General features: G+C 41.7%; 2 protein-coding genes across 3 annotated transcripts; both read left to right on the forward strand.

The window, feature by feature from the left end:
• The first annotated feature begins 387 nt into the window (after window positions 1-387).
• On the forward strand, window positions 388-3,600 carry LOC109212749. 2 transcript variants are annotated; one of them, XM_019376422.1, is made up of 4 exons: window positions 392-716; window positions 1,431-1,534; window positions 2,432-2,590; window positions 2,971-3,600. In XM_019376422.1, exons 1-4 carry the CDS (start codon window positions 686-688, stop codon window positions 3,346-3,348), a joined length of 672 nt encoding a protein of 223 aa, XP_019231967.1. In that variant the 5' UTR covers window positions 392-685; the 3' UTR covers window positions 3,349-3,600. The 2 variants fall into 2 exon arrangements, with proteins under 2 accessions (XP_019231966.1, XP_019231967.1); XM_019376421.1 differs by having other exon boundaries at window positions 388-1,534.
• A 1,556-nt stretch (window positions 3,601-5,156) lies between these two features.
• LOC109212748 (F-box protein At5g03100-like) lies at window positions 5,157-7,640 on the forward strand. Its single transcript, XM_019376420.1, has 3 exons — window positions 5,157-6,312; window positions 6,461-6,625; window positions 7,067-7,640. The coding sequence occupies exons 1-3, from the start codon at window positions 5,275-5,277 to the stop codon at window positions 7,424-7,426; spliced, it is 1,563 nt and encodes a 520-aa protein (XP_019231965.1). The 5' UTR covers window positions 5,157-5,274; the 3' UTR covers window positions 7,427-7,640.
• The last annotated feature ends 12,575 nt before the right edge of the window (window positions 7,641-20,215 follow it).

Genomic DNA, 20,215 nt, shown 5'->3' on the forward strand with positions numbered 1-20,215 from the left:
ATAAACCGATAACAAATAATCGATTTGATTTATCGATAAACCGATTCGAATGCACACCCCTACTTACGTTCTATGTCTCAGGGTTTACGCCTCAGCCGTAAAGACGCCCCGCGTTCTAAAACGTCGCTGGAGATAGTTTCCGTTGGTTATTTGTTGGATCCGAGCTAATTATCCTGGACAAGTGGTCATCACAATATTACATTATGACTCATACAGGGTTACTATACTGACATTCATCCAAGGTACTAATTTTAAAATTTTATCAACAAAGAATTGTTGATAAAGCTTAACAATGCAAGAAAACAGTAGGGAGTAATACATTTCTCTTGATTTGCTAAAATGAACAAATAAAAAAAATATTTTAAGTATTTATGCAGCAAAGATTTAATGCTAATTGTAGATCAAATTGTCAAAGCATTTATTGTTCAGCTACCTCAAATCTAATGCAGAAGGCGGGATTTGAAAAGACAAAAAGAAAGAAAGAAAGAAACGAAGAGGATTCCGAAAGTATGGCTTCAGAAGGCAAAGATGACGGCCTTAACAGTAGCAGTAGTTTGAGAAATACTCCATCACCGAAGAAACAAAATGTGACAGTCACCGGAGTTGAAGAAACCCTAGACGACCGTATCAGTGAGTTGCCGGACACCCCTCCTAGTTCAAATTCTCTCTCTCCTGCCGACTGAGGATGCAGTCGCAACATGTATTCTCTCGAAAAGGTAGCAGTATCTCTGGACTTCAGTTTATAACTTCATTCTCACTCGTAAAAATAACTTTGTGCCCTTTGTTGATTATGTGTTAGCTCATTCCGTTTCTACCAAAATTCAAAATTTCGAACTCGATTGCACTTACCTCTTTCCACCATACGAGTCGCATATCTGGCGGTGGCTTAATTTTGCTGTTGAAAAAAAAGTGGAAAATGTTGTACTCTGGGACGATATATTTACTCATTATCTCACTTTCCCTGAATCTTTCTGCACCTGTTCGTCGTTGATAACTTTGGAGATTAGATCTCGTGTATTTAGTTTTAACATGGTCATATCGTGGAAGTCTCTAAAGAGCATAAAGCTGGAGAAATTTTTTGATAAGCGATAATGGAATTGTGAATTTACTGTCAGTCTGTCCTGCATTGGAAACCATGGAACTTTGTCTTATGCACCAATTTGTTCACCTGGATATTAGTTCTTTGAAATTGAAGAGACTGTATTTGAAACATCATCTGCTGGATGACGGCACAGATATTCCCTTGGAAATTTTTGCCCCGTGTCTTCAGTATTTTGAGATTTCAGGAAATCTTGAAAATGTCGATTGTAGGCTTGTAGACGTGTCCTCCTTGGTTAATGCTAAGCTTACTTATCGAAGTTTTTGCTTCAATGCCCCCTGTACTGATCTTTCTGATGATGATGATCTTTCTGATGGTGATGTTGACGAAGACCGTTGTCATGGTTATCATCGATGCCTTAGGACCCTCGTCCCATATAATCTTCAAAAGTTGAGTTGTGCAGCTGAGCTAACAATCGGAACATGGTTCACAGAGGTTTGTATTTAACTCAAAAGTCCTTATTTTCTCTGATTGTTTTTTAGCCGTCAGTTGGAAGAAACATTATACGATTGAGAACCTTTGTACAAATGTCACAAACATAACTGGCTTAATTAGAGAAACTTGTGGCTTTTCTGCCTTTTTGCAATCCTTTTGTCAACTTTTCGAAGTCACGATTTCTTTTATCATATCGGCAAAAATATATCTAAAAACCAGACGTTTATACAGAGATGTTGCTTAAAGTGTTTGGATAGTTTAATTTGTTACAGCTCGATCTCTCTGTTGTGGAGTACTTTCTTTTGTTGTTATTGCTTTCTCCATCTTTTACTAGTTTCATTTTGGGATGTAAATCCTTTAACCCGCTAAATTTAACCCGCCCTGCCCTGCCCTGCCTTGCATTTCGTGTTTAGCATTTTCCAAAATTTTGCTTTGTCCTGCCACACCTTGCCCCATGTATGTTTTCTTTCATTTTTTATCTTTATTTTCACTTTGCTGTATTCTCTTTATATTTTTTTCCTTGGTAGTTTCCTTATTTGTTGTCTATTTGACCAAAAGTTGCTTTTTCTAGTTAGAGTTACGAACCTTTGTAAATCACTTTTGCTTTCTTCTTGTGACTTGTGACAGTGATAAATCTTAACAGACTAGATTATATTACTGAGGAACTTAATGCTCTAGAAGATTTTTGGGAAGAACAAACAAAACTTCTGGTCCGGACACTAGAGACTAGTCTGAAAAAGACAATATTTAATAATTCCAGATGTAAAATATCTTTATGAATCATCAAACTTCTGAAGCTCTGTATATTCAATTTTAATCGCTCAGAGAATCACAACTGGGTATGCCATATTTAGTTAATGACAAAGTCTGCTTAGCTGCGATAATCTCATGTTGCAGGTACTGTGCATGTTGCAGCTTGAAGAGGTGCCGATTCCAGAACTAAAATGTAAATATCTGACATTAGAGTTGCATATAAAAAAGTTCAATTTGTACGGAGCAGCTGGTATTTTGCAAGCCTCGCCTTATGTGGAGACACTCAACATAGACATCGCTACGGTTGTAACTTCTTGGAACTCTCTCTCTATTCACATCTATTCATTTTATGAGGTTTTAACAACCCCCCAACCCCAGCCTCTCTCTCCCAGGAAGTTGTTTCTGAATGAGAACTAAAATGTATCCTTAATTATCAGGAAGAAGTTTTGCTTATGTCACTATAAAGCTGCATGTTATTATGATTGGCCTTGTATTTTGTGGCGAGCTCTGCAACAAAAAGGATTATTTTCCTATCACTCTTTGCTTGAGTTACCTACCCCTTGAATCTTAATCTTAGGAACAACCGCCATAATCTACTGTGAAATCATTTTTTGTCACTTTTCTGCAATTTCCATTAGGCTAATTGACCTTCATTTGGTCCTGGTTTTATTCTACGTCTCCAGGTTGATACTCAACGGTGCCCTTTCGAATTAAAATATTTGACCGAAGGAGATAATATTGATTTGCAGAGTTGGTTTTCAAGACTTGAGTTTCCCAACCTCAAGAATGTTAAGCTTGTCAATAAGATTGACAACTCCGTCAGGGCATGTTTGAAGGATCATTCTGAACAGTGCTATGTCAAGCTTTTCAAACTCTCAGAATTTCTGTTACAGAATGCAACTGTTTTGGAGAAGTTCATTATCATATCAAAGACAAGAGAGTGCGGGAACTGTTTTACGAACTGTGTGCACCCATATTTTCTCCAGTTGGCTGAGAAATTGTTAGGTTCCCCAAGATCCTCCACGATCTGTAGTTATCTTCCAGGAGTGAGCTTTCTGTGACCAGACGGAAGTTCTCTGTCCCAGGATACTAGAAACTTAATCTATGTTACTAATTGCTAATCTTTTGGACTTACCTTGTGGCATAACATATGTTATGGTATTTTGGTTTCTCATGGAGCATTTGTATGTTGCATTTTTAGATGTTGTACATGCGTATTGAGAGTTTCTTACGACTTGTTTTCCTGGACCTGTTAAGAAAAGCAGTTCTAAATGGCACATTACTCATGATAATTAGCCTCATTAAATGTTGTGTTTTGCTAACTTGCATTGGCAATAGCATCAAGGTCTTTGATTATGAATTAGTTCCATTTGTGGTTTTTTTTTCTTGGAAGAAAGTCACCATTGTTTGCCTACCTCAAATAATCTTTAGCAGTTGGATTTGAGGCTTACAATGCTGTTGAATCTTTTTATTGAAATCTCCATTTCTCATTTTGATTTTAGTTGGCTGCGACAGCTTATACAGGGTTGTGAAAAATTGTGGAAAAATTACTCTCTTGAGAAATGGTTTGGTTTCTGTTTTCCCTTTGTTTTAATAGAACTGCCAGTTCTAAGTTTGGTTGACCAGGATATTTAGTGAGCTTTGCAAAAGTGCCCGGTGGTATTGAAATCAAAGTATATTTCTATGCGATGGGTTTAGTATGTACTGCAACATTATTTTCAAGTTATCTGGTCAACAAGATATGTCCATCAATTGATTCTTTGTCTTAATTTCTTTGACGGAATTAATAAAGGATTGATCCATTCCAATGAGCAATTATCCAAGGACAGTCACATTCTCCAAGTAATCTGAATATTTAGTTGGAGGCTAAAGGGAATTTAACGATAAATTGAAGCAAATAAAAAATTAAGAGATGGCACGAATTATATATGATGGTTGTATAATACTGGACAGTGTGCTTGGTTTATTATTTCATGTTGATATAAATATTTACTTGCATGTGTTTGCATAAACTAAATGAATACAAAACATTTTTTTTTCTTGGTTATCCAACCAGATGTTCCGTATCCGCATTGGAACTCGACTATATCTGGATTTGCGCCGGGTAGGGCCCCATCTAGGGGGAAGCGTTCCCAACCAAGGATTTTTCTATATTCAGGGCTCGAACTCGAGACCTCTAGTTAAGGGAGGAGTAGTCCCATCCGCTGCACCACATCCTTTGGTGGTTAACATATTTCTTTAAATACACTGTTATCACTAAATTACTATAATAATTAATTCATATACATTCTTATCTCAATTTATAATTGATTAGTAATAAATTAATATGATTTGATATAAATATTAAGAAGTAAACTATTAGGGTTGTAATAGCGTTCGATGCTGAAGGAGGACGAATACGTGGATTCATAGAGAGAACAAAACCCAAGCAAATGCTCCCTTAGAAGAAGATTACGTCCCAGTTATTAGGATATGTTTGGATATAGATTCTTAAATAGTTTTTGAAAAAGTTAATATAGGTGAAGTTTGATTTGAATTCGAAAATGTATTTGTACATAAATTTTGGGACAAGTTTTAACATGTTAATTTCTTTTTGTTTTTTCAGACAAAAAATAAATTGTCACGATTAGCCAAAAAGTGGTCCTAAACTATATTATGAATTTGAAGTTTTGATTTTTAAAATATTCCAAAAAGTATATTATATTAATAAACAAACACATATTTGAATTATCTTTTTTTTTAAAGAATTTTTTTTTAAAACTTATGGCCAAACTCATAAACCAGTACAGCTTATTTAATTGAAAGGTCAAATGCTTTAAGCTGGATAGCTTAGGGACTAACATTAGAACAAAACAATAAACGAGGGACCAGAACCGCTACTTTTCGAACCTTTTTGTTTCTTTTCCGGCGTCAAGTCTAGTGCCCAAGCTGGAATTTGGAAAGAAAAACAAATTAAATTAAACCAAAATACATTTGGACCCAAAATCATGGCTTCTTCCGGCGACTGCACCAAAAATGACGGCTCTAGAAGGAGCAGTAGTAATTTGATAAACCCTCCATCTTCGAAGAAACGAAAAGTGAGAATCAATGGAGCTGAAGAAACCCTAGACCTACTCAGTGAGTTGCCGGAGTCGCTCCTAATTCAAATTCTCTCTCTTCTGCCGACAAAAGATGCATTCACAACATGCATTCTCTCCAAAAGGTGGCAGTATCTCTGGACTTCAGTTTATAACTTTAAATTCACTCGTAGAAGTTTCCGGAAACCAAAACACTTCATATCCTTTGTTGACTATGTACTAGCTCATTCCGTTTGTTCCAAAATTAAAAGATTTGAAATTGACTGTACTTACCTGTTTCGTTACAATTACAATTCACATATCTGTCGATGGCTTAGTTTTGCTGTTGAAAGAAAACTGGAAAATGTTGTAGTCCGGTCAAATTCTGAAACTAGCGCTTTCAAATTGCCTGAATCTTTCTGCACCTGCTCATCGTTGATAACTTTAGATTTGACGTCTTGTTGCTTTGATGCTGACGTGGTCATAGCGTGGAAGTCTGTAAAGAGCATAAGGTTTGACGCTTTTGTGTTATTCGATAAAGATATACTGAACGTACTCTCGGGGTGTCCTGCATTAGAAACTTTGGAATTGGATATTGTGGAGGGTCTTCGACGCCTGGAAATTAGGTCTTCAAAATTAAAGAGACTGAAGCTGCAAGATTATTGGTTGTCTAATGATGGAGGTGATCATACCTTGGAAATTTTTGCCCCGTATCTTCAACATTTGGAAATTTCAGGAGATCTTGATGATCTCAAGTGTAGACTTATAGATGTGTCTTCCGTGGTTAATGCTAAGCTTACGTTTAACATTAGGTGTATCAAAGACATTCGGGATGATCATGGTGAAGAATTTGATGATGCGGAAGACAGTTGTCGTGAGTATCATCAAGTTTTTAGGACCCTCGTCCAATATTATCTTCAGAAGTTCAGTTGTGCAACTGAGCTAACAATAGGAACATGGTTCACAAAGGTTTGTTTTTAACTTAAAGGTCCTTGATGTAGCTTGAAGTGTATAGATGATTAGATTTGTCACAGCTCTCTGCTGTGGAGTAACATCTTTTTTTTGTTATTATTGATTTCTCCTTTATTTACTAGTTTCATTGGGATTATTGCACCAGGTCCTGTGCATGTTGCAGTACGAAGGAGTGCAGATTCCTGAATTGAAATGCAAATATCTAACACTAGAGTTGCATATGGATAAGTTTAATTTGTATGGAGTAGCTGGCCTTTTGCGAGCATTACCTCATGTGGAGACACTCGTCATAGACATAGAATCTATGCGTGTAAGTTGTTACTTCCTGGAACTCTCTCTCTTCTTTCTACAGCTGTTCATTTTATGAAGTTTTACCAATCCACACCCCCTTCTGGGAAGTTATGGAAGACTGCATAAATATCTTTGAATTTCAGTACTAGGCTTTGCTTATATCACCGTAAAGCTTCACATTAACCTGGTTGGTGATGTTGCTTTCTTTGTGGCAAATGAACTCTGAAATGAAAAAGGATTTTGTGCCATCACTCTTTGCTTGGTTTACCTACGCCGTGAATCTTTAAGATAGGAACAGCCATCATAATCAATTAATCATTTTACAAGTACCATTAAGATTTGTCGGTTCTGAAACTTTTCTGTACCAGACACTTCTACTGTGAAATCATTTTTTGTCATGTTTGTGCAATTTCTATTAGGCTGACCTTCATTTAGTCCTGATTATATTCTCTGTCTCCAGTTTGATTATTCCCGATGCCACTTTGAGTCGAGAGATCTGGCCAAAGGAAATAAAATTGATTTGCAGAGTTTGAGTTCAAGCTTTGTGTTGCCTAACCTCAAGAATGTTATGATTGTTAACCCCAGCGGGGTCTGTTTGAAGGATCAGTTCAAATCACGCTATGTCAAAAAGCTTTCAAAACTTTCAGAATTTCTGTTGACGAATGCATCGGTTTTGGAGAAGTTCGTTATTATATCAAAGAAAAGAAGGTGCCAGACATGTTCGATGAACTGTGTATCCCAATATTTGTTTGGATTCGCTGAGAAATTGTTAGGTTGTCCAAAATCCTCCACCAATTCCGTGATTATCTTCCAGGAGTGAGCTTTCCATGACTTGATTGGAAGTAGTTTCCTGTCTCAGGATATGAGAAATGTCGCCTTACATTGAGTTTTTGATAAGCTGCTCATGCAATCATGATTCTTTGACTTATCTATGTAAGTTTGTAACTAATTACTTTTTACTATTGCAATCACCCTTGTGGCATACCAAATGTTATGGTTTCTTGATTTATGATAAATCATTTCTTTGTCGCATAGATTTTGCACATGTGCATTGGGATTTTCTTGCAAGTCTTGTCTTCCTGGATCTATTAAGATGAGCAGATTTACAAGTCACTTTTTATGATAATTAGCCACGTGAAATGTGTTTTGCTAGCTTGCTTTGTCAATAGCATCAAGGTCTAATGATTGTGAATTGGTTCCCTTTTTGGCTTTCTTTTCTTGGAAGAAAGAGGTCGACATTGTTTACCTTAAATAATTTTTAGCACTAGTGTTTGATGCTTAGTTGTTGAATCTTTGTGCTTAAAACTAAGGTCGTATGATTAGATCTATCTGTATGATTCGATGAATAACATTTTTCAGGCAGATTTCAGCTGGCTGGGATAGCTTACAAGGGGTTAGTGAAATGTTTGTGATAAAAAGTTTATTTTCTGTTTTTCCTTTGTCAACAGGTGTTGCCCTCGCTGCTCTGCCTCTTCCACGACCACGTCCACAGCCTCTGGTGGCCTCAGCTGGTGGCACTGGTGGTCGTCCACCTCGTTCGGTAGCTCGTGTCTTCACCATCTGTCGGAGAATAGAATAACAGAAGCTTAGTACTCGGACCAACAAGTTCGCACGATAAAAATTTCAAGAATATGAAGTTTTTTCCTAAAGGTTCTGCAGTCTCGCGAGGATAAATACAGACGTCTCCGTGCCGATCCGCGAGACTCTACTAAACCTGCTCATGACTCGCGAGACCTAAGTAACCTACGCTCTGATACCAACTTGTCACGACCCTAACCCCGAACCCGGTCGTGATGGCGCCTCTCGTGAAGACAAGGCCAGCCAATAAATAATTTTCTCAGTTTTAAACAATTAAATAGCATAATAATGATCTAAGCATAATTAAATAACACGAAATAGCGGAAAAACCTGCCCAACACAGCCCAAATCGGGGTGTCACAAGTCATGAACAACTACGAATCCTGATACAAGTCTACTAAGCACAATATCTGATATAACTGTTTGAAGAAACAAAGAAATAATAAGATAAGGGAGGCACGAGGGCTGCGGACGCAAACAACTTCCTCGTAGTCTCTGAAACACCGCTTGAACTGGAGGAATCAACACTCCAGAGCGGGACCAACAACGCCTAAATTTGCACACACGGTGCAGGGAGTAATGTGAGTACTCCGACCCAGTGAGTAACAAGTATAAATAATGACTGAAGATAAGAAATCACATAAGGCACAAAGTATTCTATAATGAAGCAGTAAAACATCGTTTGAAAACATTAAAACAGTAAAAAAATCCAGCAAAAACTCCTTTCAACAGGTAAAAACAGGTAAATAATGTAAGGTAACAGACAGAAGTTTGCCCCTCGGGCTCAGTATCCACAAATCCGCCCCTCGGGCCATAGCTCAGTACAGTGCCAGCCCCTCGGACTCAATCTCATATCACAAATGGGTGCCCGCGCTCACTGGGGGTGTACAGACTCCTAAAGGGGCCCCTTACGGCCCAAGCGCAATCACAAGCGATCTCGTGGCATCAAATCTAGGCCCTCGACCTCATATCAATCAAGCCACCTCGTGGCGCACATATCTCAGGCTTTCGGCCTCCAATCAGTACTAGTTTCTCCTCACAATCTAGGCCCTCAGCCTTACTCAGTCAAAAATTATCACAAGTCCCTCGGGCAATAGTAAAACAATGTTTCTCGGCCCAAACATCATTTAAAAATATCATTTAAGCCTCAAAACATGAGTAAAAATGGCTGAGTAGTAAAACAGTGGAAATTAGCATGACCGAGTCCAAATAGTAAGTTAAAATAGTGAGGAATATCAAATAAAAGCCCCGAAGGGTCCAAATAGTTGGCATTCAGCCCAAATATGGCATTCAGCCCAATAAACAGTGATAACAAATGGTTTTCAGTCAAATACGCGGTAAAATCATCAATCGGGACGGACCAAGTCCAAATCCCTATTAGTCACGACCCTACGCTCGTCATCGAGCGTGTGCCACACCTCAATATAGTACTACGATGTACAATCCGGGGCTTCAAACCCTCAGAACATCATTTACAAGCATTACTCACCTCGAACCGGCTAAATCCCTAGCTCGCGACGCCTTTGCCCTTCTAATTGGCCTCTACGCGCGTCGAATCTATCCAAAATCATAACGAATACGTCACAATATGCTAAGGGAACAAAACCCAAGCGAAGACAATCGAAAAATGCCAAAAATCTCGAAATTAGCAAAACCCGAGCCTCGGGCACACATCTCGAAACTCAGAAATTTTTACACCAATAGGTTACTTATCTCCCCACGAGTTCATACATACCAAAAATATCAAAATCCGTCCACAATTGACCCTTCAAATCCCAAATCAGAAGTCCAAAGTCCAAGCCCTAGTTCTTCCATTTTTAGCTTAAGTTTCCATGAATTTCTAGGTGGATTTCACAATAGAATCGAGTTTTTAGGTCCGAGATTCTTACCTCCAAACGTTTCTCCTTGAATCCCTCTTTAATCTCCTTCAAAAAGCTCCCAAAATGACCAACTATGGAGGAAATGAGCCTCAAAATCGCGGATGAAACGACTTAAAAACAATTTGCCCAGGTCTGACTGCCCTTCTTCGCGAACGCGGTCAAACCCTCGCATTCGCGAAGTACAAACTTACGTTGACCACTATTTCCTCTACGCGAACACGACACGACCAACACGAACGCGATGCCTTGCTCAGACCACTCTTCGCGAACGCGCTCACCCTTCCGCGAACGCGATGAACACTTGACCTTAAACCGCAGCTGACCCAATTCCTCTACGCGAACGCGAGGTCCATCTCGCGAACGCGATGACCAACTACCCAACCCCTCCGCGAACGCGAAGCCCCTCTCGCGAATGCGAAGGCTTAAATTCAGGCATTCCTCAAATCCTTCTACGCGAACGCGAAGGTATAAATTTCTGCAACAGCTGAGCAGATTTTTCTACAATTCTCTGAACTTCAAAATGACCCGTTCAACCTTCCGAAACTCACCCGAGGCCCCCGGGACCTCAACCAAGGACACAAACATATCCCAATACCTTATTCGAACTAGTTCCAATCATCAAAACACTTCAAACAACATCAAATCACCCAAAATTCATCGGATTCAAGCCTAAGTTTTCTAAAATCTTACGAAATACGCTTTCGATCAAAAACCCAACCAAACCACGTCCGAATGACCTGAAATTTTACACACACATCCCAAATGACACAACGAAGCTACTGCAACTCTCGGAATTCCATTCCGACCCCCGGATCAAAATCTCACCTACCAACCGGAAATCGCCAAAATATCAACTTCGCCAATTCAAGCCTAATTCTACTCAGGACCTCCAAAACCCATTCTGATCACACTCCTAAGTCACAAATCACCTCCTGAAGCTACCCGAACCATCGGAACTCACATCCGAGCCCTCTAACACATAAGTCAACATCCGGTTGACTTTTCCGACTTAAGTTTTCTTAAAAGAGACTAAGTGTCTCAAACTCACCAAAACAAATCCGGATTCAATCCGACCAACCCGATACCTCAAAACACAGATGAACAAAGCAAATAGGAGAAGAAATGGGAAAACGAAGCGGTAACTCATTAGACGACCGGCCGAGTCGTCACATCCTCCCCAACTTAAATAAACGTTCGTCCTCGAACGAGTCAAGAAACATACCTGAAGCCTCAAACAGGTGAGGATATCTGCTCCACATCTTCTGCTCGGTCTCCCAGGTGGCCTCCTCCACGGGCCGACCTCTCCACTGCACATTTACTGAAGCTTTATCCTTTGATCTCAATTTCCGAACCTGGCGCTCCAAAATAGCTGCTGGCTCCACATCGTAAGTCAAATCACCCTCCAACTGAACCGTGCTGAAATCCAGGACATGGGACGGATCTCCAATATACTTCCGGAGCATAGAAACATGGAAAACTGGATGCACACTCGACAAGCTGGGTGGCAAAGCAAGCTCATAAGCCACCTCCCCAATCCTCCGAAGTACCTCAAAAGGCCCAATGAACCGCGGACTCAACTTCCCTTTCTTTCTGAATCTCATAACACCCTTCGTGGGCGAAACCTTCAACGGGACCTTCTCACCAACCATGTAAGACACTTCTCGAACCTTCTTGTCAGCATAACTCTTTTGCCTCGACTGCGCCGTATGAAGTCTCTCCTAAATTACCTTCACTTTATCTAAGGCATCCTGAACCAAATCTGTCCCCAAAAGCCTAGCCTCGTCGGGCTCGAACTAACCAACTGGAGATCTACACCGCCTCCCGTACAAAGCCTCATATGGAGCCATCTGGATACTTGATTGGTAGCTGTTGTTATAAGCAAACTCTGCAAGTGGTAGAAACTGATTCCATGACCTTCCGAAATCAATAACACAAGCGCGTAGCATATCCTCCAATATCTGAATGGTGCGCTCGGACTGCCCGTCCGTCTGAGGGTGAAAAGCCGTGCTTAACTATACCTGAGTACCCAACTCTCGCTGAATAGACTTCCAAAACTGGGAAGTAAACTGAGTGCCCCGATTTGAAATGATGAAAACTGGGACACCATGCAACCGAACAATCTCCCGAATATATATCTCTGCCATCCGCTCTGAAGAATAAGTAGTACAAGTAGGAATGAAGTGCGCGGACTTGGTCAGCCTATCCACAATCACCCATATAGCATCGAACTTCTTCAAGGTACGAGGGAGTCCAACTACAAAATCCATAGTGATCCGCTCCCACTTCCACTCAGGAATATCCATCCTCTGAAGCAAGCCACCCGGTCTCTGATGCTCATATTTCACCGGCTGACAATTGAGGCACCGAGCTACAAAACTCACAATATCTTTCTTCATTCTCCGCCACCAGTAATGCTGTCTAAGATCCTGATGCATCTTCGCTGCTCCTGGATGAATATAATACTGCGAGCTATGGGCCTCCTCCAGGATCAACTCCCGAAGCCCATCTACATTGGGCAGACAAATCCGGCCCTGCATCCTCAATACTCCATCATCTCCAATAGACACATCCCTCGCATCATCATGCTGAACCCTGTCCCTAAGGACGAGGAAATGTGGATCATCATACTGGCGCTCTCTGATGCGCTCATATAGGGAAGACCGAGAAACCATACAAGCCAATACCAGACTGGGCTCCGAAATATCCAACCTCACGAACCGATTGGCCAAAGCCTGAACATCAACCGCAAGAGGTCTCTCCCCAACTGGAATATATACCAAACTCCCCATACTCATTGCCTTCCGGCTCAAAGCATCGGCCACCACATTGGTCTTCCCCGGATGATACAATATAGTGATGTCATAATCCTTAAGCAACTCCAACCATCTCCGCTGCCTCAAATTAAGATCCTTTTGCTTGAACAAATGCTGAAGACTGCGATGATCCGTGAATACCTAACAAGATACATCATACAAATAATGCCTCCAAATCTTCAACGCGTGAACTATGGCAGTCAACTCCAAATCATGAACGTGGTAGTTCTTCTCATGGGGCTTCAACTGACGAGAAGCATAAGCAATAACTCTACCCTCCTGCATCAACATACAACCAATCCCTACTCTCGAGGCATCACAATACACGGTATATGAACCTGAAGCTGATGGCAAAACCAATATTGGAGATGTGGTCAAAGCTGTCTTGAGCTTCTGAAAGCTCTCCTCACACTCGTCCGACCATACAAATGAAACACCCTTCTGAGTTAACTTGGTCAAGGGTGATGCGATAGATGAGAATCCCTGAACAAACCGGCGATAATAGCCTGCCAAACCAAGAAAATTACGAATCTCTGTGGCTGAGGACGGTCTGGGCCAACTCTGCACCGCCTCTATCTTCTTTGGATCAACCTGAATGCCCTCATTGGACACCACGTGCTCCAAGAATGCCACTGAACTGAGCCAAAACTCACATTTGGAGAATTTCGCATAAAGCTTCTCCTCTCTCAATCTCTGCAATACGACCCTCAAATGCTCCGCGTGCTCATCCTGACTACGCGAATACACCAAGATATCGTCAATAAAAACTATGACAAATGAGTCAAGATAAGGCCGGAACACGCTGTTCATCAGATGCATGAACGCTGCTGGGGCATTGGTCATCCCAAAAGACATAACCAGGAACTCATAGTGACCATATCTGGTCCTGAAGGGCATCTTAAGAATATCCGAATCCCTGATCTTCAACTGGTGATAACCCGAACAGAGATCAATCTTGGAGAATACCCTCGCTCCCTGAAGCTGGTCGAATAAATCATCAATGCGAGGCAAAGGATACTTGTTCTTAACTGTTACTTTATTCAATTGCCTATAATCAATGCACATTCTCATAGTGTCATCCTTCTTCTTCACAAACAGAACCGGCGCACCCCAAGGTGACACACTAGGCCGAATAACCCCTTATCTAGGAGTTCCTGAAGCTGCTCCTTTAACTCGTTTAACTCCGTTGGTGCCATACGATACGGCAAAATAGAAATGGGCGGAGTGCCCGGCACCAGGTCAATACCAAAATCAATATCCCTGTCCGGTGGCATGCCCGACAGGTCTGCAGAAAATACATCAGGGAAGTCCCTCACAACTGGGACAGAATCAATACTGGGAGTCTCAGATCCAACATCCCTCACAAAGGCAAGATATGAAAGACAACTCTTCCCAATCATACGCTGGGCTTTCAAGAAAGAGATCACTCTACTAGGAACATAATCAGTCACACCTCCCCACTCAATTCGTGGCACACCCGGAATAGCCAACGTGATTGTCTTGGCATGACAATCTAGAATAGCGCGACACGGAAATAGCCAATCCATGCCCAGAATGACATCGAAATCCACCATACTCAATAATAAAAGATCAACTCGGGTCTCCAGACCCCCAATAGTCACCACACACGACCGGTACACACGGTCTACAATAACAGTCTCCCCCACCGAGGTAGATACATGAACAGATAAAGCAAGAGACTCACGAGGAGTACCCAAATAGTGAGCTAGGACTGCTTATCGGGCGGATTTGGCGGTTATTTACTCTTAATGGTTTGGCTTAACGGTTATCGACTTTTAAATGTATTAATCCGCTAGCCACCCGATAAGATATCGGGCGGATTGGTATCAGTTTACCTCTTATTGGGCGATTGTAGGGCGGTTTATCGGCCTAATTCAACCTATATTGCGTGCATTAATTGTTTGCTAACAGCCTAGAATACAAATTCAGAAATCGAAATTACACATTGAGTCTACGTACGGAAATCAAAACTACTGCCTACATAACAATGACTGAAAAAGCAGAACACATTTGTAAATCACTAAATTGTACACTACATGGCTACAGTACATCCCAAACCCAAACAGAGTATTAAAATGAACATTGTCCATTTTAAAATTGTGCACATTTGTTTTCTGCAACTGTTCCTGCGCCACATTGTCCAGTTCCATCTCTACTTCTTCTCATATTTTAAATACATGAAAAATACAAGAAAATCATCAGGATTAAAAACCTATATTAACACAAATATAATTTCTGAAAATATTAAATCAGCTTAGCAAACTTGGGGAGAGACTTATGTTTTCTCAATTTGTCAGGGTATATGCCATCAAGATTGTATGATTTGGACACATCAAGCTATGAAAATTCACGTGAACTTAAAGCCTTAATCAAAGCCTTTCACGATAAAGGAGGCTAATAATTTTTGGTATAAAACATTAAGGCTGCAAAATGTAATGAGAAATTGATAACTTAAAATGACATAATTCACAACGTTTAAAAAGAATAAGACATATACTTTGTTGTTGCAATTTCGAGCGATGAATCAAAGCAAAAACACATATAACTAAAGCTAATAGGTCAATTTTTACTATGCTGTACTTAAGAAATTAGCAGAGAACTTTAGCATCTTTCGGGAAAACTCACAGTTAGAGATTATATCACTTGTTTATGTTTTTGCTTATGTCCCTAAACATGAGAAGTTTAAAATTTTACCAGAATCCTTTTGGTAGAAGATATAAAGCAAGAATAAGCTTTGTGAAGCATTTTCATGAGTAAAAGAATAGGCTCAATAGTAGTAATTACCAAGTAATTATATGCTTATGACCCCAATGCTTGACAAGAGTTGAATTGGTTTTTTCTATCTTGTGTATGCTTATGACCCCAATGCTTGACAAGACTTGAAAATCTGATCTTGTGCCCACTCAACAGCAGATGAGCCTGAAAAATTCATCGTGTTACAAAAATATACCTTCACTTAACTAATTAACCAAAATTGAATTAAATCAGGCAAGATTATCTCAAGGGAAAACTTTATATTGGTAAGAGAAATACAGACTCATCTCTACTAAGAAAGGTAAAAGCAAAAAACTCATATGTTGACCTATATGTGATAGCCAAATAATGTATGTGAATTAGAGAAGTCACCAAGTTTCTTTCTAAACACATCACCAAACAAAAAACTCTATAATAAATGTCACTAAATACAATCTAAGAGTTGAATGGCCATTCCAATCTAAGAGTTGAATCCTGCTCAACCCATCCGAGATGAAAGTTCCAGCAGAAAGAGTAGTATGACCAATATAGCTCTCATTCACCATATCCAAAATATCAACATGTATATCAAGATTATTCACATCGAGCAAAAATGTATGAATTGCAAGGTAAAAAACACAGAAACCTGCTGGTGTTGGACTGTTGGAAGTCGACGAGAGGGGCGTTAGGTTACTGCTGGTGCTGGACTGCTGGAAGTCGACAAGACTGGAGAGGGGCGATAGGTTTAGGCATTAGGATTTTTGTCTTACGCGTTAGAGAGTAGAGACAGAGTACTGGAACTTTGTAGAAGGGTTTTTTATATTTTATATATGTATGGATAAAAAAATATATATATATATATATATATATATATATATATATATATTCTTAACGGGTTAACGGATTAGCCGTTAAGAAAATTGACTAATCCGCCCCCAAACCGATAAGCCGTTAATAAAAAAATTTCAATCCGTTCCCTGTCTGTTAAACCGTTAAGCCGATACCAATAAGCCATTAAGCTTCGGTTTCGGATCGATTTTCGATTGCGGATCGGTTTTGAACACCCCTATAGTGAGCAAAGTATGATGACACATAAGAATAGGTAGAACCGGGATCAAATAGTATAGAGGCATCTCAGTGGCAGACTGAAATAATACCTGTAATGACAGCATCAGAAGCAATGGCATCTGGTCTGCCTGGAAGAGTATAGAAAAGGGCCTGACCGCCCCCTGATCGACCTCCCCCTCTGGGGCGACCCCTGGCTGACTAATCCCCACCCCTAGCTGGCTGGGCGGGTGGTGGTGGAGCAACTGGCGCTGAAGCTGATGACTGACCCCTCTGCTGGAATGAACTAGCAACACGGTGGGGACACTGCCTCCACATGTGGCCCATCTCGCCACACTCGTAACAAATCCTAGGTGCTGGGGAAGGGGACTGATGGGAACCCCTCGCACCGGAGTGACCAGCAGATGCACTCGGCATAGAAGAGCCCTGAACAGATGGAGCACGGGATGAGCTCTGAGATGGGAGGGCACTAAGTGAAGAGTGGCCCTGGTGTGAACTGTGGGGACCATGACCCGATGATGCTCCTCGATAACCTGAGCGATCAGACTGACCCTGACGGAACTGTCGGCCTCTGCCGTAATGGAACTGGCCCCTCGAAGGACCACCACTGTAGCTACCAGATCCTCAAGGACTCTTGGCCTCCCTCTCCTCTTGCTCCTGGCGACGGACAGACTCAATCTCCCTGGCAATATCCACAACCTCCTCGAATGTAGCACCAGTCACCCTCTCCCTGGTCATAAGGATACGGAGCTGATAAGTAAGACCATCGACAAACCTCCTGATCCTCTCTCGATCTGTCGGGACCAACCAGATGGAATGACGAGCCAGCTCAGAGAATCTCAACTCATACTGTGACACGGTCATGTCTCCCTAACGCAACCACTCAAACTGTCTACACAGCTCCTCCCTACGAGAATGCGGTACATACTTCTCCAGAAACAGAACGGAGAACTGCTGCCAGGATAAGGGTGATGCACCAGCAGGCCTACGCCTCTTAATATCCTCCTATCAGGTGAATGCAGGTCCTGAAAACTGATATGTAGTGAAAGCGACCCCACTGGTCTCCAAGATACCGGTTGTACGAAGCATCCTCTGACACTTGTCTAGAAAGCCCTGGGCATCCTCGCCCTCAGCTCCGCTGAAGATCGGAGGCTGAAGTCTCCCAAGTCTCTCCAACCTACGCTGCTCATCCTCTGGCATGACAGGAACTACATAGTCCTGAACAGGTGCGACCGGCTGGGCTGGATGTGCCCCCGGCGTCTGAAGCCCCTGCACGACCTGCTCAGGCGTGCGGGCGGCGGGAGTCTGACTGCCTCTCCCGGCCTGTGAAGTAGCTGCGGCTGTAGTGGCTGAAACCGCCTGAGCTAGGCCAGTGCAAACTGATAATATCTGAGCCAAGGCCTCCTGAAGACCCGGAATCACAATAGGCACAGCTGGTGCCTGAGCTGGTGCTGCTGGAGGGTCCACAGCTGGAACCTGGTCCTGAACTGGGGCGGCTGGTGGATCAACGGGTGTTGCCCTCGCTGCTCTGCCTCTGCCACGACCACCTCCACGGCCTCTGGTGGCCTCAGCTGGTGGCACTGGTGGTCGTCCACCTCGTCCAGTAGCTCATGTCCTCACCATCTGTGAGAGAATAGAATAACAGAAGTTTAGTACTCGGACCAACAAGTTCGCACGATAAGAATTTCAAGAATATGAAGTTTTTTCCTAAAGGTTCTGCAGCCTCTCGAGGATAAATGCAGACGTCTCCGTACCGATCCGCGAGACTCTACTAAACCTGCTCATGACTCGCGAGACCTAACTAACCTAGGCTCTGATACCAACTTGTCACGACCCTAACCCCGAACCCGGTCGTGATGGTGCTTCTCGTGAAGACAAGGCCAGCCAATAAACAATATTCTCAGTTTTAAACAATTAAATAGCATAATAATGATCTAAGCATAATTAAATAACACGAAATAGTGAAAAATCCAGCCCGACACTGCCCAAACCGGGGTGTCACAAGTCATGAGCAACTACGAATCCTGATACAAGTCTACTAAGCACAGTATCTGATACAACTATTTGAAGAAACAAAGAAATAATAAGATAAGGGAGGCACGGGGGCTGCGGACGCCAACAACTACCTCGTAGTCTCCGAAACACTGCCTAGACTGGAGGAATCAACACTCCGGAGCGGGACCAACAATGCCTGAATCTGCACACACGGTGCAGGGGGTAATGTGAGTACTCCGACCCAGTGAGTAACAAGTATAAATAATGACTGAAGATAAGAAATCACATAAGGCACAAAGTATTCTATAATGAAGCAGTAAAACATCGTTTGAAAACATTAAAACAGTAAAAAAATCCAGTAAAAACTCCTTTCAACAGGTAAAAACAGGTAAATAATGTAAGGTAACAGACAGAAGTTTGCCCCTCGGGCTCAGTATCCACAAATCCGCCCCTCGGGCCATAGCTCAGTACAGTGCCAGCCCCTCGGACTCAATCTCATGTCACAAATGGGTGCCCGCGCTCACTGGGGTTGTACAGACTCCTAAAGGGGCCCCTTACGGCCCAAGCGCAATCACAAGCGATCTCGTGGCATCAAATCTAGGCCCTCGACCTCATATCAATCAAGCCACCTCGTGGCGCACATATCTCAGGCTCTCGGCCTCCAATCAATACCAGTTTCTCCTCACAATCTAGGCCCTCAGCCTTACTCAGTCAAAAATTATCACAAGTCCCTCCGGCAATAGTAAAACAATGTTTCTCAGCCCAAACATCATTTAAAAATATCATTTAAGCCTCAAAACATGAGTAAAAATGGCTGAGTAGTAAAACAGTGGAAATTAGCATGACCGAGTCCAAATAGTAAGTTAAAACAGTGAGGAATATCAAATAAAATCCCCGAAGGGTCCAAATAGTTGGCACGAAGCCCAAATATGGCATTCAGCCCAATAAACAGTGATAACAAATGGTTTTTAGTCAAATACGCGGTAAAATCATCAATCGGGACGGACCAAGTCCAAATCCCTATTAGTGCACGACCCCACGCTCGTCATCGAGCATGTGCCACACCTTAATATAGTACTACGATGTACAATCCGGGGCTTCAAACCCTCAGAACATCATTTACAAGCATTACTCACCTCGAACCGGCTAAATCCCTAGCTCGCGACGCCTTTGCCCTTCTAATTGGCCTCCACGCGCGTCGAATCTATCCAAAATCAGAACGAATACGTCACAATATGCTAAGGGAACAAAACCCAAGCGAAAACAATCGAAAACTGCCAAAAATCTCGAAATTAGCAAAATCCGAGCCCCGGGCACACATCTCGAAACTCAGAAATTTTTCTCCAATAGGTTCCTTATCTCCCCACGAGTTCATACATACCAAAAACATCAAAATCCGTCCACAATTGACCCTTCAAATCCCAAATCAAAAGTCCAAAATTCCAAGCCCTAGTTCTTCCATTTTTAGCTTAAGTTTCCATGAATTTCTAGGTGGATTTCACAATAGAATCGAGTTTTTAGGTC

The sequence above is a fragment of the Nicotiana attenuata genome, unplaced genomic scaffold (genome assembly GCF_001879085.1).
Source record: "Nicotiana attenuata strain UT unplaced genomic scaffold, NIATTr2, whole genome shotgun sequence".
In the NCBI taxonomy this organism is placed as follows: Eukaryota; Viridiplantae; Streptophyta; class Magnoliopsida; order Solanales; family Solanaceae; genus Nicotiana; species Nicotiana attenuata.